The sequence below is a fragment of the Tachypleus tridentatus genome, chromosome 1 (genome assembly GCF_004210375.1).
Source record: "Tachypleus tridentatus isolate NWPU-2018 chromosome 1, ASM421037v1, whole genome shotgun sequence".
Taxonomy (NCBI): domain Eukaryota; kingdom Metazoa; phylum Arthropoda; class Merostomata; order Xiphosura; family Limulidae; genus Tachypleus; species Tachypleus tridentatus.
The window spans coordinates 115,802,177-115,821,468 of record NC_134825.1 but is presented as its reverse complement, the minus strand read 5'-3'; the positions used below and the strand labels follow the sequence as shown (position 1 = coordinate 115,821,468).

Below are 19,292 nucleotides of genomic sequence, written 5' to 3'. Positions count from 1 at the left end.
TTAAAACTTAACAAACAGAAATAGTGACAATTTTTAAAATTTAACAGACAGAAATAGTGACAATTTTTTAAAATTTAACAAACAGAAATGGTGAGAATTGTTTAAAACTTAACAGAAAGAAATATAGGATAATTTTATAAAACTTAACAGACAGAAATGGTTACAATTTTTAAAACTTAACAGACAGAAATAGTGGCAAATTTTTTAAAACTTAACAAACAGAAATAGTGACAATTTTTAAAACATAACAGAAAGAAATAGTGAAAAGTTTTTAAAACTTAACAGAAAGAAATACTGACAATTTTTGAAACTTGACAGAAATAAATAGTGAGAATTTTTTAAAATTTAACAGACAGAAATAGTGACAATTCTTGAAACTTAACAAACAGAAATAGTGAAAATTTTTTAAACTTAACAGACAGAAATAGTGATAATTTTTTGAAACTTAACAGGCGGAAATAGTGACAATTTTTAACACTTAACAGACAGAAATAGTGAGAATTTTTAACACTTAACAGCCAGAAATAGTGACATTTTTTAAAACTTAACAGAAAGAAATAGTGACAATTTTTTGAAACTTAACAGAAAGAAATAGTGACAATTTTTTAAAATTTAACAGAAAGAAATAGTGACAATTTTGTAAAACTTAACAGAAAGAAATAGTGAGAATTTTAAAACTTAACAGACAGAAATAGTGACAATGTTTTAAAACTTAACAGACAGAAATAGTGGCAAATTTTAAAACTTAACAGACAGAAATAAATAGCAAATTTTTTAAAATCTCAACATACAGTGACATTTTTTTAAAACTAAACAGAGAGAAATAGTGGTAACTCTTAAAACTTAACAGAAAGAAATAGTGAGAATTGTTTAAAACTTAACAAACAGAAATAGTGACAATTTTAAAACTTAACAGAAAGAAATAGTGAGAATTTTTTAAAACTTAACAAACACAATTAGTGACAATTTTTTAAAACTTAACAGGCAGAAATGGTTACAATTTTTTAAAACTTAACAGACAGAAATAGTGACAATTTTTTAAAACTTAACAGACAGAAATAGTGACAATTTTTTAAAACTTAACAGACAGAAATAGTGACAATTTTTTAAAACTAAACAGAGAGAAATAGTGGTAACTCTTAAAACTTAACAGAAAGAAATAGTGAGAATTTTTTAAAACTTAACAGACAGAAATAGTGACAATTTTTAAAATTTAACAGAAAGAAATAGTGACAATTTTTTAAAACTTAACAGACAGAAATGGTTACAATTTTTTAAAACTTAAAAGCCAGAAATAGTTTCAATGTTTTAAACTTAACAGACAGAAATAGTGGCAAATTTTTTAAAACTTAACAGACAAAAATAGTGAAAATTTTTTAAAACTTAACAAACAGAAATACTGACAATTTTTAAAACATAACAGAAAGAAATAATGAAAAGTTTTTAAAAGTTAACAGAAAGAAATACTGACAATTCTTGAAACTTGGCAGAAAGAAATAGTGAGAATTTTTTAAAATTTAACAGACAGAAATAGTGACAATTTTTGAAACTTAACAAACAGAAATAGTGAAAATTTTTAAAACTTAACAGACAGAAATAGTGAGAATTTGTTGAAACTTAACAGGCAGAAATAGTGACAATTTTTAACACTTAACAGACAGAAATAGTGAGAATTTTTAACACTTAACAGCCAGAAATAGTGACATTTTTTCAAACTTAACAGAAAGAAATAGTGACAATTTTTTGAAACTTAACAGAAAGAAATAGTGACAATTTTGTAAAACTTAACAGACAGAATCAGTGACAATGTTTTAAAACTTAACAGACAGAAATAGTGAGAATTTTTAAAACTTAACAGACAGAAATAGTGAGAATTTGTTAAAACTTAACAGACAGAAATAGTGAGAATATTTTAAAACTTAACAGACAGAAATAGTGGAAAATTTTTTTAAACTTAACAGACAGAAATAGTGACAAATGTTTTAAAACTTAACAGACAGAAATAGTGGCAAATTTTTAAACACTCAACATACAGTGACAGAATTTTTTAAAACTAAACAGAGAGAAATAATGGTAACTCTTAAAACTTAAAACAGAAAGAAATAGTGAGAATTTTTTAAAACTTAACAAACAGAAATTGTTACAATTCTTAAAACTTAACAGAAAGAAATAGTGACAATTTTTAAAACTTAACAGACAGAAATAGTGACAATTTTTTAAAATTTAACAAACAGAAATGGTGAGAATTGTTTAAAACTTAACAGAAAGAAATATAGGATAATTTTATAAAACTTAACAGACAGAAATGGTTACAATTTTTAAAACTTAACAGACAGAAATAGTGGCAAATTTTTTAAAACTTAACAAACAGAAATAGTGACAATTTTTAAAACATAACAGAAAGAAATAGTGACAATTTTAAAACTTAACAGAAAGAAATAGTGACAATTTTTGAAACTTAACAGAAAGAAATAGTGAAAAGTTTTCTTAACAGACAGAAATAGTGACAATTCTTGAAACTTAACAAACAGAAATAGTGAAAATTTTTTGAAACTTAACAGACAGACGTAGTGATAATTTTTTGAAACTTAACAGGAGGAAAAAGTGACAATTTTTAACACTTAACAGACAGAAATAGTGAGAATTTTTAACACTTAACAGCCAGAAATAGTGACATTTTTTTCAAACTTAACAGAAAGAAATAGTGACAATTTTTTAAAACTTAACAGAAAGAAATAGTGACAATTTTGTAAAACATAACAGAAAGAAATAGTGACAATTTTGTAAAACTTAACAGACAGAAACAGTGACAATGTTTTAAAACTTAACAGACAGAAATAGTAAGAATTTTTAAAACTTAACAGACAGAAAGAGTGGCAAAATTTTTTTAAAACTTAACAGACAAAAATAGTGAAAAATTTTTAAAACTTAACAAACAGAAATAGTGACATTTTTAAAACTTAACAGACAGAAATAGTGAGAATTTTTAACACTTAATAGCCAGAAATAGTCACAATTTTTAAAACTTAACAAACAGAAATAGTGACAATTTTTGAAACTTAACAGACAGACGTTGTGATAATTTTTTGAAACTTAACAGGCAGAAATATTAGCAATTTTTAACACTTAACAGACAGAAATAGTGAGAATTTTTAACACTTAACAGCCAGAAATAGTTACATTTTTTAAAATTTAACAGAAAGAAATAGTGACAATTTTTTGAAACTTAACAGAAAGAAATAGTGACAATGTTTTAAAACTTAACAGACAGAAATAGTGAGAATTTTTAAAACTTAACAGACAGAAATAGTGACAATGTTTTAAAACTTAACAGACAGAAATAGTGGCAAATTTTTTAAAATCTCAACGTAGAGTGACAGTTTTTTAAAACTAAACAGAGAGAAATACTGGTAACTCTTAAAACTTAACAGAAAGAAATTGTGATAATTTTTTAAAACTTAACAGACAGAAATAGTGACAATTTTTAAAATTTAACAGAAAGAAATAGTGACAATTTTTTAAAACTTAACAGACATAAATGGTTACAATATTTTAAAACTTAACAGACAGAAATAGTGACAATGTTTTAAAAGTTAACAGACAGAAATAGTGGCAATTTTTTTAAAACTTAACAGACGGAAATAGTGAGAATTTTTTAAAACTTAACAGACAGAAATAGTGACAATTCTTAAAACTTAACAGAAAGAAATAGTGACAATTTTTAAAACTTAACAAACAGAAATCGTGACATTTCTTAAAACTTAACAGACAGAAATAGTGGCAAATTTTTTAAAATCTCATCATACAGTGACATTTTTTTAAAACTAAACAGAGAGAAATAGTAGTAACTTTTAAAACTTAACAGAAAGAAATAGTGAGAATTTTTTAAAACTTAACAGACAGAAATAGTGACAATTCTTAAAACTTAACAGAAAGAAATAGTGACAATTTTTTAAAACTTAACAGACAGAAATGGTTACAATTTTTTAAAACTTAACAGACAGAAATAGTGACAATTCTTAAAACTTAACAGAAAGAAATAGTGACAATTCTTAAAACTTAACAGACAGAAATAGTGACAATTTTTAAAACTTAACAGACAGAAATTGTGAGAATTTTTTAAAACTTAACAGACAGAAATAGTGACAATTTTTTAAAACTCATCATACAGTGACATTTTTTTAAAACTAAACAGAGAGAAATAGTGAGAATTTTTTAAAACTTAACAGACAGAAATACTGACAATTCTTAAAACTTAACAGAAAAAAATAGTGAGAATTTTTTTAAAACTTAACAGACAGAAATAGTGAGAATTTTTTAACACTTAACAGAAAGAAATAGTGACAATTTTTTAAAACTTAACAGACAGAAATAGTGACAATTCTTAAAACTTAACAGAAAGAAATAGTGACAATTCTTAAAACTTAACAGAAAGAAATAGTGACAATTTTTTAAAACTTAACAGAAAGAAATAGTGACAATTCTTAAAACTTAACAGACAGAAATAGTGACAATTTTTTAAAACTTAACAGACAGAAATACTGACAATTCTTAAAACTTAACAGAAAGAAATAGTGAGAATTTTTTTAAAACTTAACAAACGGAAATAGTGACAATTTTTAAAATTTGACAGACAGAAATAGTGACAAATTTTTAAAACTTAACAGACAGAAATAGTGACAATTTTAAAACTTAACAGACAGAAAGTGATAATTTTTAAACTTAACAGACAGTGACAATTTTTTAAAACTTAACAGACAGAAATAGTGACAATTTTTTAAAACTTAACAGACAGAAATAGTTACAATTTTTTAAAACTTAACAGACAGAAATAGTGACAATTTTTTAAAACTTAACAGACAGAAATAGTGACAATTTTTTAAAACTTAACAGACAGAAATAGTGACAATTTTTAAAACTTAACAGACAGAAATAGTGACAATTTTTTAAAACTAAACAGAGAGAAATAGTAGTAACTCTTAAAATTTAACAGAAAGAAATAGTGAGAATTTTTTAAAACTTAAGAGACAGAAATACTGACAATTCTTAAAACTTAACAGAAAGAAATAGTGAGAATTTTTTTAAAACTTAACAAACGGAAATAGTGACAATTTTTAAAATTTGACAGACAGAAATAGTGACAAATTTTTAAAACTTAACAGACAGAAATAGTGACAATTTTTAAAATTTAACAGCAGAAATGGTGAGAATTGTTTAAAACTTAACAGAAAGAAATAGTGACAATTTTTTAAAACTTAACAGACAGAAATAGTGACAATTTTTTAAAACTTAACAGAAAGAAATAGTGACAATTCTTAAAACTTAACAGAAAGAAATAGTGACAATTTATTAAAGCTTAACAGAAAGAAATGGTGACAATTCTTAAAAGTTAACAGAAAGAAATAGTGACATTTTTTTAAAACTTAACAGAGAGAAATAGTGACAATTTTAAAATTTAACAGAAGAAATAGTGACAAATTTTAAAACTTAACAAACAGAAATAGTGACAATTTTTAAAATTTAACAGCAGAAATGGTGAGAATTGTTTAAAACTTAACAGAAAGAAATAGTGACAATTTTTTAAAACTTAACAGACAGAAATGGTTACAATTTTTTAAAACTTAACAGACAGAAATAGTGAAAATTTTTTAAAACTTAACAGACAGAAATAGTGGCAAATTTTTTAAAACTTAACAGACAGAAATAGTGGCAATTTTTTTAAAATCTCATCATACAGTGACATTTTTTTTAAAACTAAACAGAGAGAAATAGTAGTAACTCTTAAAATTTAACAGAAAGAAATAGTGAGAATTTTTAAAACTTAACAAACAGAAATAGTGACAATTCTTAAAACTTAACAGAAAGAAATAGTGAGAATTTTTTAAAACTTAACAGACAGAAATAGTGACAAATTTTTAAAACTTAACAGAAAGAAATAGTGAGATTTTTTTTAAACTTAACAACCAGAAATATTACGAGTCGCACGCCTCGACACGCTTGGCCATGCCGGGCCTGTACAATGCTGATAAGGATATGTATTCTACGTTCAGATATTCTAATATTTCAACACGTACTGCGTTATTAATTTGGATTAACGTATCATTTGAATAATGATAAAACTCGATTAACAGTAACCATTTGACCTGACTTTTCAAGCTTGAGTTTACAGAGAATGCGTTGACTATCTAATTTAGGGACTGAAATAATCCAATATATTTAGAGTTTAGTTTCAGTTTATCTTGGTTTATCCTTACCTGAAAGACTAATTATTTTACCCTGCACATATTGTTGTCGTTACTGGTTTATCACCATATCACTAGTATATTACACAACCCTCTAGGTTCCCGCCATCTCTCTTGCTTATGAAAAACCAGAAAGTGACATTATGAAACGCCAACCAAGAGATCCATTGAAAGATAAGCTTGTAAATGAAAGGTAAGTGAGTAATGAACCAAAGTCCTCGAAATCTCTACGTCTCGACCGGGTAAGCCCAGTTAGCAGTATAAAACAAATCCGTCTCAGTGAATGATGAACAGGTAACACATGACTTGCTTTGTCTTTTCAAAAGAACATTTTGAGCAATAAAGAAACCGTGTAAGATTTAGCACTGAAACCTCAATTCATACACCAGGTTAAGAATAAATATCCTCTCTACAGATAGAGGGCAGCACACGTTTAGAATCGTTTGTTGTTGTTTTTTGCATTTCGCGCAAAGCTATTCGAGGGGCTATCTGCGCTAGTAGTCTCTAATTTAGTAGCGTAAGACTAGAGGGAAGGCAGCTAGTCATCACCACCCTCCGCCAACTCTTGTCCTACTCTTTTACTAACGAATAGTGGGATTTACCGTAACATTATAACGCCCCAAAGGCTGAAAGGGCGAGCATGTTTGGTGCGAGCGGGATTCGAACCCTCGACCCTCAGATTACGAGTCGAACGCCTTAACCCACCTGGCCATGCCGAGCCGTTTAGAATCGTCCACCCAAATATACAAGGGGTCAAATGCCACCGTATGATATATAATTATTAGCACATGAACTACATTGCATCAACAAATATGTTACGAATATTGTGTAATGTATCTCGGTAGGGGCATAACATCTGTGAAGCTTCGTTAGATATCCCCATAATTTAATAAAGACAGAAAGTAAATGGTGGAACTGAAGCCCGCAACGTCCCATACGTTTCACTGTCTGCAGACATTTGTTAGACGAGGTCGTTCAAATCACCAAAACTAATGCAAGTTATTAAAACTGGTCTGTTGTAGTTAACAGGTAAAACTTGCTTTCTAGAATTATTTCATAATAACGAAACCAAGATGAAATTCACAGATTAATACTAATGACATCAAAGTGTTCACAATCAACAATCTAAAACTGGTATTGTTGTGCCCATTGTAAAATTTTAATAACTGCTTCATGAATAGGTGTTTTCACGCATGCGTGTATCTACTGCGCATAGGCTGATTAATCCAATAGTGTGAATTTTAGGCGTAGCCAGCGCATCGCACAAAATCTTTTAACTTTAGGGAAACAACATCAAATAATCACTGGTTAATAGTTCAGTTATGATTTTAATAATGTTTTTTTTAGAAATATTTAGATTTACAAAACAATATGGCCTCTCAATAACTCAATGGTAAGCTTATAACGGTAAACTTCTGGGTTCGCTACTCAAGGTGTATAGTTTTGCGCTTAAAAAATCAGATAAAAAATACGTTTATGTTTGTTGCAAAAAGTATCTAAATTATCGATATAAGTTACATAATCAAAGTCACACGACGGGCAATTTACGTTCCTTTCATCACGAGGAATCGAACCCTAGATTTTATCGTTGTAAATCCATAAAGCCGTAGTTAACATTAATTAAAAATAAGATTAACAGTATTTCGCTTCTGTTGTTAAAATCGTATTAGTTCATATTGTACTAACATTCACACACGTCTGTCTGTTTCCTATACTCTTCGCTAACATCACGATCACTATGTTATTATAGGCTTATTTCCATAGCTTACGGGCAGATTGGAATGATCCAAGCAGCGGCCGGATTTTTTGTGTATTTCATTATCATGGCTGAGAACGGATTTTGGCCATCAAGACTGATTGGAATTCGTAAAAAGTGGGACTCGAAAGCCGTGAATGACCTGACTGATTCGTACAATCAAGAATGGGTATGGCGTAGTCATGACTCGAATTAATTAATTAATTATCAGTTTCTTGTTGATGTAAGTCTGTGGTAGAGGAAACATTAAACAAAGCTCAGTTGTGATAATGATTTCGTATTAACGCGTTCCCCGTATTTTAAAGCTGTATTTCCGTGTTTTTCCGTAGACTTACCATGACCGTAAGATTCTGGAATACACGTGCCACACTGCCTTCTTTGCTTCGATCGTTATTGTCCAATGGGCCGACCTGATCATCTGTAAAACACGAAGAAATTCTATTCTTCACCAAGGAATGAAGTAAGCCACGAGTTCCATTGTATTAAATTACACGTAAATAGACGGGCAGTAAAATATTGATTTAAAACACAATCTAGCATTCCATTTCATTCAGTAGCGATAGATAGATACAATGGTAGGATGTAGTACAATAAATATCGATAGATAGATACAATGGTAGGATGTAGTACAATAAATATCGATAGATAGATACAATGGTAGGATGTAGTACAATAAATATCGATAGATAGATACAATAGGATGTATACATGGTAAATAGTACGATAGATAGATACAATGGTAGGATGTAGTACAATAAATATCGATAGATAGATACAATGATAGGATGTAGTACAATAAATATCGATAGATAGAATGGTAGGATGTAGTACAATAAATATCGATAGATAGATACAATGGTAGGATGTAGTACAATAAATATCGATAGATAGATACAATGGTAGGATGTAGTACAATAAATAATAGATACAATGGTAGGATGTAGTACAATAAATATCGATAGATAGATACAATGGTAGGATGTAGTACAATAAATATCGATAGATAGATACAATGGTAGGATGTAGTACAATAAATATCGATAGATAGATACAATGGTAGGATGTAGTACAATAAATATCGATAGATAGATACAATGGTAGGATGTAGTACAAAAATATCGATCGATAGATACAATGGTAGGATGTAGTACAATAAATATCGATAGGTACAATGGTAGGATGTAGTACAATAAATATCGATAGATAGATACAATGGTAGGATGTAGTACAATAAATATCGATAGATAGATACAATGGTAGATAGTACAACGACAATGGTAGGATGTAGTACAATAAATATCGATAGATAGATACAATGGTAGGATGTAGTACAATAAATATCGATAGATAGATACAATGGTAGGATGTAGTACAATAAATATCGATAGATAGATACAATGGTAGGATGTAGTACAATAAATATCGATAGATAGATACAATGGTAGGATGTAGTACAATAAATATCGATAGATAGATACAATGGTAGGATGTAGTACAATAAATATCGATAGATAGATACAATGGTAGGATGTAGTACAATAAATATCGATAGATAGATACAATGGTAGGATGTAGTACAATAAATATCGATAGATAGATACAATGGTAGGATGTAGTACAATAAATATCGATAGATAGATACAATGGTAGGATGTAGTACAATAAATATCTCATCTTCTACCCCTGTAAACCTGTTTTTCTTGTCATGACAGCCAGTTCACCAGCACAATGTGTGTAGACCAGACACACTTATCAGGTTATTATGTGAGTTACAAAATGTTATTCAAACTAACAGCTCTAAGGTAAAATAACTATATGAAATTATTGACTGACAGTTTTAAGATGCAAGTAAAGTTAGAATTTCCATATTGTAAAACAGTCTCGAACCTGGATCGCATGTTTTTATATGAATACTCAGAGAAAAGCTACAACATTACTTTATTAGATAGTTCCAGGAACACCTGCCGATTGACCACTCACATCTAGTTAGTTATACAATTAAATTACACCCTATAGTAAGTAAGCACATGTTGCTGTATTATACATAGTTTAATAACAAATATTTGGATTTTTATCATTATATAGTTAAATACAGTAAAACAAAAACAAAATTGCCGGTAGTGGCTTAGTTATTAGTATTAATATACGAGAAAATATATTCACTGTTGGGCTTAAACTAAGGTTAATTTACTTGTTTCAGCTCAATGATAAAAATATCTTCAGTTGTATCCATCAGGTTATTAAAAAAACAACTTCATATGTCTTACTAATTGACATAAATTTTAAGGGGAAAAAACGCTATTTGTATACACCAAGGTATATCAATTTTAATGAACGAAAATAATTTATTATTAGTTAACATCAGATTTAAGTAAATATATACATTTGATAACTAAGTTGTTAATGTATTTAATTCATCGATATTTTATACAGACATAGAGTGTTTCGACCAATTACAATTTAAGGTTGGTGTTTGGTTTTGGTTTGAATCCGGTTTTGATATATACATAAAACAACTGATCATTCCTTCACAGGAATCATGTGTTGAACTTTGGTCTGGTGTTTGAGACAGCATTAGCAGCCTTTCTGTCTTATTGTCCTGGAATGGACAAAGGTATTCGCATGTATCCATTAAAGTAAGTATAATTTCTATTGCACATTGAAGATCTCTTGTATGTCTGTTTGTTGTTGTTGTTTTTAACTTTGTCTTTCTTATTACTGAAATGCCACTCAAACTTTCTTTAGCATAACTACTTAAGTAATGCATTACTGTATTTAATAATGTAAGCTAACTTTAAAAAAATATGTAAGTTGTGCCACAACACTTTGGTAAGGCGAGCAATAACATTTGTTGCACTGAAGTCAAATGTATTTTGTACCACAAGTTCTGTAGAAATGTGTGTGTATTCTGTACTAGAACACAAAGGTAAGATTAACCAGAATTCTTGTACCACAATGTGTCCTCATAAGATAAATTAGAAACTACGCATAAGTTTTATAGGAAGATTTGTATAGGTTGTTCTCTTAAACAATTGTTTGTATCTTTTCAGTCTTATCAATTTTGTAGCATTCATACAAACAATAAACAGTACATTATCGATAATAGAAGGGACAAAGCTTGGCAGTGCCTAATCAGGTGATATTCATTCTGATTTTCTATTACAAATATTAGTGCATTGGAACCTTTGGTATTAAATGTTGGTGTTGAAGTTGAGCTATCTGTCACTGTTTACTCTCACGTGCCTCAGTATGTTTTCGTAGAGATAAAAGTAACCACAAAGGATAGTGATGGTTGGCCTCCATAATCACGATTCTTGTTGATTGTACAAAATACGACTATAGCTGTGAAAAAAATAGAATGGATTCTCATTGCAACTTTAATTCACCATTATTGCACCTTGCATTTGATTTCAGCTTTGCTGTGCGCCAGAATGTTATTATCAAATGTAAACACAAGACATCTGGTTGAAGTCTTTGATAAATTGTTTAGACAGAGTATTCATGATGAAACTTCGTAAAATGGACAGCAACTGCAAGTGTAGAGGACGACGTTTCGAAAGTCTTCCGCCTTTCGTCTTCAAGTCAGTGTGCGTGTAGGTGTTGACGGTCTTTTATAGTGTACTGGTGGACTATGGAGAACGTGTTGTGATTGGTTGGATTAATACTGTTTCTGATTGGAGGACAGATTTCTTCTAGATTCAACCAATGATAACCACAGGTTACTCACCTCTAAACCAGAATCTCTGTTAAGTGAAGGTTTAATAGTGTTAACATAAAATGATTCTTTGATTTTTCGTGTCTTCCAGAATTTGTCTGTGTCAATGATTCCAGTTTTCTCCCAATTTATTCTGTGTCCAGTTGACGTCACGTACTCTGCAATGGCTGAATTTTGTGTTTTCATGAATATTGTACTATCTTTATGTTCTTTTATTATTTTCAAAAGTTTTCTTCACGTTTCTCCAATGTATGTATCGTTGCAGGAAACGGAATTTTACAGATGACGTTTTTGAGATACTCTTTGGTAGGTCGCTGTTTGTTTTTTTACAAGAATGGACCTTAAAGTATTGTAGAATTTCCACTGGACTTCTATGTTGAATTTTTTGGCTATGCGTTTGAGTTTTTCACTGAAATTTTGTAGGTATGGAAGGTAAATGGTGGTAACTTTGTGATCTTTCCTTTCTGTTGTGGTTTTCTTCAAGGAGTTTTTGATGAAGGAAGTGGTGTAACCATTCTGTTTAAAACTCTCTACGATCTTTTGGCGTTCTGCTTCGATGGATGACTTATCGGAAAATGTTTTTTGCTCTCTTGCTGAGACATTGGATTATATCACTTTGCTTAATACGAGTATTTTAACAACATGAATGAACTCGTGAACTCTGTTGTGGGTATCTTCCAGGTGATATGACAAGTTTCAGAGTCTGTCCATGTATTAGCTGCAAATACAACAGTGTTGATGGAGATTTTACTCCCACTGTTCAACCATTTAACAATGACAGTGGTAGTGACAGTGACTCCATCTAACATGCACGCCTCCTAGCAGCGGATTTCTCTGGGACCTCAACCTAACACAGAAAAATTCACCCTTTATTTAAAAGATAATTGAAAGTAATTTTTCAAAGTAATGGTGAGGATATGATTGAGATATTAATACATATTTCAAATATGACACTTGGTGGTCAGTTACCGTGACACACCATCACCTTTGACCTGAAGATCTAGATTCATATGTGTTCAAAATAAGCGGTATAAATGTTACTTCAAGCCTTACAATACTAACTAAATAAAATGGTTTAGTTTTAAAACGCCCTATTACTTCCAGCTATTGTGACACCTATGCACACTCTCTCTCTCTATTCAAGACTAAATGAAACTGTAACCTTAGAAACAAACGAGAGCATACACTTTACACTACAAACTAACCACCAATCTACAACGATTGTCTCCTGGTTTTTAAATTAGAGTGTCTTTTCTTATAGCAAAGCCACAACGTGGGTAATCGAACCCCTGATTTTAGCCTTGTAAATCCTAATTAACACTGCTATTCCGCGAAGGGATTTTTAAAGCTACAAATCATATAATTTTAGAAGTTGGAACACTACCTGTATTTGCAACAAAAATAAAATAAAAATACTTTCATTGAAACGAGTAACTATATAGTTGTGGATATTTGTGTAAGTTTACTTTGTGTCACATTTTTATAGTGCATAATTATAGTGAGTATTCGTGTAAGTTTAATTTGTGTCACATTTTTATAGTGGATAATTATGGTGGGTATTCGTGTAAGTTTACTTTGTATAACATTTTTATAGTGAATAATTATGGTGGATATTCGTGTAAGTTTACTTTGTGTCACATTTTTATAGTGGATAATTATGGTAAGTATTTGTGTAAGTTTACTTTGTGTCACATTTTTATAGTGGATAATTATGGTGGGTATTCGTGTAAGTTTACTTTCTGTCGCATTTTTATAGTGGATAATTATGGTGGATATTCGTGTAAGTTTACTTTGTGTCACATTTTTATAGTGGATAATTATGGTGGGTATTCGTGTAAGTTTACTTTCTGTCGCATTTTTATAGTGGATAATTATGGTGGATATTCGTGTAAGTTTACTTTGTGTCACATTTTTATAGTGGATAATTATGGTGGATATTCGTGTAAGTTTACTTTGTGTCACATTTTTATAGTGGATAATTATGGTGGATATTCGTGTAAGTTTACTTTCTGTCACATTTTTATAGTGGATGAGTATTCATTGTTAAGTTACTGAGTAAAATAAATTATTCACTCCTTATTTATAACATACAAATAGTCATTGTTTACTTATAGTATCGAACAAGTGTTTACTCCTTATTTATAACATACAAATAGTCATTGTTTACTTATAGTATCGAACAAGTGTTTACTCCTTATTTATAACATACAAATAGTCATTGTTTACTTATAGTATCGAACAAGTGTTTACTCCTTGTTTATAACATACAAATAGTCATTGTTTACTTATAGTATCGAACAAGTGTTTACTCCTTATTTATAACATACAAATAGTCATTGTTTACTTATAGTATCGAACAAGTGTTTACTCCTTGTATATAACATACAAATAGTCATTGTTTACTTATAGTATCGAACAAGTGTTTACTCCTTATTTATAACATACAAATAGTCATTGTTTACTTATAGTATCGAACAAGTGTTTACTCCTTATTTATAACATACAAATAGTCATTGTTTACTTATAGTATCGAACAAGTGTTTACTCCTTATTTATAACATACAAATAGTCATTGTTTACTTATAGTATCGAACAAGTGTTTACTCCTTGTATATAACATACAAATAGTCATTGTTTACTTATAGTATCGAACAAGTGTTTACTCCTTATTTATAACATACAAATAGTCATTGTTTACTTATAGTATCGAACAAGTGTTTACTCCTTATTTATAACATACAAATTGTAATTGTTTACTTATAGTATCGAACAAGTGTTTACTCCTTGTATATAACATACAAATAGTCATTGTTTACTTATAGTATCGAACAAGTGTTTACTCCTTGTATATAACATACAAATAGTCATTGTTTACTTATAGTATCGAACAAGTGTTTACTCCTTGTATATAACATACAAATAGTCATTGTTTACTTATAGTATCGAACAAGTGTTTACTCCTTATTTATAACATACAAATAGTCATTGTTTACTTATAGTATCGAACAAGTGTTTACTCCTTATTTATAACATACAAATAGTCATTGTTTACTTATAGTATCGAACAAGTGTTTACTCCTTGTATATAACATACAAATAGTCATTGTTTACTTATAGTATCGAACAAGTGTTTACTCCTTATTTATAACATACAAATAGTCATTGTTTACTTATAGTATCGAACAAGTGTTTACTCCTTGTTTATAACATACAAATAGTCATTGTTTACTTATAGTATCGAACAAGTGTTTACTCCTTGTATATAACATACAAATAGTCATTGTTTACTTATAGTATCGAACAAGTGTTTACTCCTTGTTTATAACATACAACTAATCATTGTTTACTTATAGTATCGAACAAGTGTTTACTCCTTATTTATAACATACAAATAGTCATTGTTTACTTATAGTATCGAACAAGTGTTTACTCCTTGTTTATAACATACAAATTGTAATTGTTTACTTATAGTATCGAACAAGTGTTTACTCCTTGTTTATAACATACAAATTGTAATTGTTTACTTATAGTATCGAACAAGTGTTTACTCCTTATTTTCAGTGTCTAACAAATGTTATTTGCTCATTAAATGTATTTATATTTTATCCAGAATTAACTGGTGGCTTCCCGCAATTCCTTTCTCTCTACTTATCTTCATTTATGATGAAATCCGCCGTGTTATTCTGCGAAGAAGTCCTGGTGGTTGGATGGAATACGAAACATATTACTGAGGAGATGCCCCCACAAAAGACCTTTGTCACTGTTCTCTCTATATCTCTTTCTCTCCCCTTGTTAGTCAAGGGGGATATAGCTCTCTGTACTGCTTTATCCATACGACCATAGTCAGACAGATCTTATAACAATGGCCACGGGTCCTTTTTTTCGAACTTCAAGAAGTTTGGAGGTTTTTTCTTTTTTTCACGTATTTATTTAGGCAAAGTTAACCAGGTTTATTAGAAAGCAAGTAGGTTAGTTGTGTAGATATGGACGGTAGGTGGGCGGTAAGTAAGGTTACATTAGCACCCCATTCGACAGTTTCCTTTCTCGTTACATTGTTAAACTTTTGAAAAAAAGTGTTTTTTTATTAAAATTTTTATCTACTCACACTTCTGTGTATATCTTAAAACATAAGCCTTGTTTTGTTGTGTCTGTATGATTTCACTGTAAAATATAAATCTTTACTCTTAAGTTGTCAGTTAAGGTTTATGTGACGTAATATTTATATGTGGTTTTGTTGAACGTGAAAATCACGTGTTTTTTGTTTTTTTTGCACATTGATTTGTGCACCATCTTCATCAATATTAGAGCACCAGTTCTAATAATAATAATTCGATTTTTGTTTTTACTTCCTTAACTTCGGTAGACATGCACTATGTTATAAAAATTCACATATACACGATTCTATAGAATCCATTTATATATAGAATGTAGGTATAGAATAGGCAAGAGATTAATAATATATATATATAAAATTAAAGGTATAAAAATATAGCTCTCAAAATGTGTTGTTGGCTTGGAGGACCTGACGTCAAAGGTGTTCCGGAAGTTTCGTACAATATGTATACAATTTAAAAACATTGAGATCACAGTTAGATTTAACCATTCATTCGTAGTATTAACCGTGTGGCTTCAGAGAAGCGACTGGAGATTGGTCAGTGAAATTATCCACTCTTATCCTGCCACAGTCATGATATATTTGTTTACCATGTTCTCATATGCTATATAAACGTTAGTTCACGATGAATATTCTACTTATTAGTGGTCAATAACTGTTTATACCTTGTTGTTTACAAGTGTAGTAACTGCCATTTTATTGGTGTAGTGACCATTATCATGATTTCTAAGTTTTGAACATGTTAGATTTCATATGATTTCAGGATTCTTAGAAGTAACAGAATAATGTAAAACGACAACTAATAATTATTTGTTATAATTTTTGGATACAGTATTTCAGCGTGACTGTTCTCAGAATTGAAAACTAATTAATGCAGTTGATAACAACTAAGCAACTTAAATATACCCGTAATTTTAGCTGCTATAAACAATAAGAGTTGACTTCACTGAAGACTCAATATCTCAATATGAATTATTTAAACACGTTCTTAATATGAAAATAGTTTTATATAATTTCAATAAATACAAATAAAATAGTATTTTGAAAATAATAAAAAAGAATGATGCATTTTAGCATTCCTTTTGTTATTTTTATTTGTGTAGTCCAATTGGAAATTATATTAAATATTATTAATGTGTATTTGGGGATCATTCGTGTTATTAAAAGTTTGTTTTTGTGTTGATTATTTTCAATGATGAATTTATTTGAGTTTTAGCCACGTATTGTTGTTTTTGTTTGTTTATTTTTGAGATACGTCGATTTAGCCTAAGCCTAAATGAAACATTTAGTGAATAAATGTGGATATAGTTGTACGGTCCTCAAATATAAGGTTTTATTTTGTATTTGACATCATACCAACAAAGGTAACATTTCAAATTTTGTATTGTTTAACATAAAGAAAACGCTATTGTTGTATTTCATAGATTTAGACAAATTTTATTACACACACACACATACACACACAGCTGAGAAGCTATCATTTCCATTTCAGGTGTAACAAGACGCCTTCTGTTGCTGCACATGTTTTGTGTACAAAGATGTTTAATAATGACGTCACAAAAGGACGGGCTAGGTCCTATTAAGTGCTTACTCTGAGAGAGTGTAATAATGGTTCTTTATGAGTGCATATAGTAATAATCAAAATATTATTAATTACTAATGTATAGTTATGGAGAATAATATGTAATGCGAAGTTACTCAATAAAAAATAATTCCTCAACTGTTTTGAACTTATTTTTAATTTACACAAAGTTTGTCAGTGAATTTTTCTTGTTTGTTTAAAGAACCATAACTTATTTTGGAATATATATATATATATATATATTCGAATCACGGTCGAACCAAACATGCTCGTCCTTTCAGCCGTGGGGAGCGTTATAGTATGACGGTCAATCCCACTATTCATTAGTAAAAGAGCAGCCCAAGAGTTGGCGGTGGGTGGTGATGATTAGCTGTCCTCCCTCTAGTCTTACACTGCTAAATTAGGGACAGCTAGCGCAGATAGCCCTTGTGTAGCTTTGCGCGAAATTAAAAAAATTAAATACAATCCTTTAAACAGTAGCCACTCACTGTCGAAAAAGAAAATCTATATTTGTAATATAACAAAATAAACTTACAGCTACGTTTTCCGAAAAACAAAACAAAAAACATTTATTGAAACAATGCCACAGTGACATTCGTGAATGTGACCCCAGAAACGAAAAAGGCTTAACTTTCGTTAGGACTACTTTGCATTATATAACACAGTTCGGTTTTCTCTTTATATTATTTACAACAAATAATATAAGTAGTCATTGAAATGGGATTGTTATTAATTCAGTGTATTTATGATGACGCAGTCTAGTAGTATTTGGCCCTTTAAGTGGAGATCCTTACAAAATATAATTGACTACGAGATTTTGTTTTGTTTTTTTGTTTTGAACTTGGCGCAAAGCTACACGAGAGCTATCTGAGCTAGCCGTCCCTACTTTATCCGTGTAAGACTAGAGGGAAGACAGCTACTCATCACCACCCATCGTTAGCTCTTGGACTACGAGAGATCAAATCATGTTGAAATATATTTTTTTTCATCTTCAAATGATGCAAAAGCAGTGTTAAATTTCTATGTAACAGGGTTTTAGCTATTACACGTTAAGTTCCAGAAAGTTGAAGTAACATTAGAGCGTTATGCAATATTTAAATTAATAATATAGTTTTCTCCACTCGAGAATAATTTACTGCACATGTCACGAGATATTAGTGACTTACATTCGAAGTTTTATTAAACAACTTTTTGTATAGCACAAAATCGCATCTATTAATTAACATTTTAATATACATATGTTTTAAGTTCTTAAATTTATAAGATGATATTTAAAAATCGTAAACTTCCCCTAGTGTGAAAAATGTGAAATATTTTCACTAAGCATCCTCTCTTCTCCATTTTTTTCAACACCCTTCCAATAAGTATGAAATTTAAGGTGAGGTATTTACTATAAAGCTTCATTGCTCAGACAAACCATAATTTTTATAGCCTTCAATTTTGCTTGGTGACAGAGAAACCAAATAGAAAACCAGACCCCTTTTGTCACACCCTCTATTTTAAGATTTATTAATAGTTTTCTCTCTTACGTTTAATTCTATATTATGTATAACCAATAGAAAGTCAGGGATCAATCTGTCAAATGAAGATTTTTGTTACGCTTTTTCTGTAAAGAGAAATGTCAGTCGTTCTGTCAGTACGTATTTCTCTTACGTGGGAACATTGACGACCAGCATAAATGAATTTGTAACGGTTCTTGTTGCACAGTTAAAAAGCCAGAAACATTGTGATAGCTAGAGTAAATTGTTTGATTTTTGGATGTTATTATTTTGCATTCTGTGGTGCATTATTTAATATGTTACTAACATCACTTTTGCCCCCCAATGGTACAGCGGTAAGGCTACGGATTTACAATGCTAAAATCAAGGGTTAAATTCCCCTCA

General features: G+C 29.8%; 1 protein-coding gene across 4 annotated transcripts in view; it reads left to right on the top strand.

Moving 5' to 3' along the window:
- LOC143222223 (sodium/potassium-transporting ATPase subunit alpha-like) overlaps nt 1-17,548 on the top strand; it is a 77,226-nt gene extending 59,678 nt beyond the window's left edge. For 2 of the 4 annotated variants that reach the window (XM_076448372.1, XM_076448404.1), the window contains 5 exons: nt 6,341-6,435; nt 7,993-8,167; nt 8,328-8,458; nt 10,533-10,634; nt 15,324-17,548. In XM_076448372.1, coding sequence (XP_076304487.1) covers nt 6,341-6,435; nt 7,993-8,167; nt 8,328-8,458; nt 10,533-10,634; nt 15,324-15,444 — 624 coding nt within the window. In that variant the 3' untranslated portion in view covers nt 15,445-17,548. The remainder of the gene's footprint in view (nt 1-6,340; nt 6,436-7,992; nt 8,168-8,327; nt 8,459-10,532; nt 10,635-15,323) is intronic. The other 2 variants (XM_076448394.1, XM_076448384.1) reach the window with 2 other exon arrangements.
- The last annotated feature ends 1,744 nt before the right edge of the window (nt 17,549-19,292 follow it).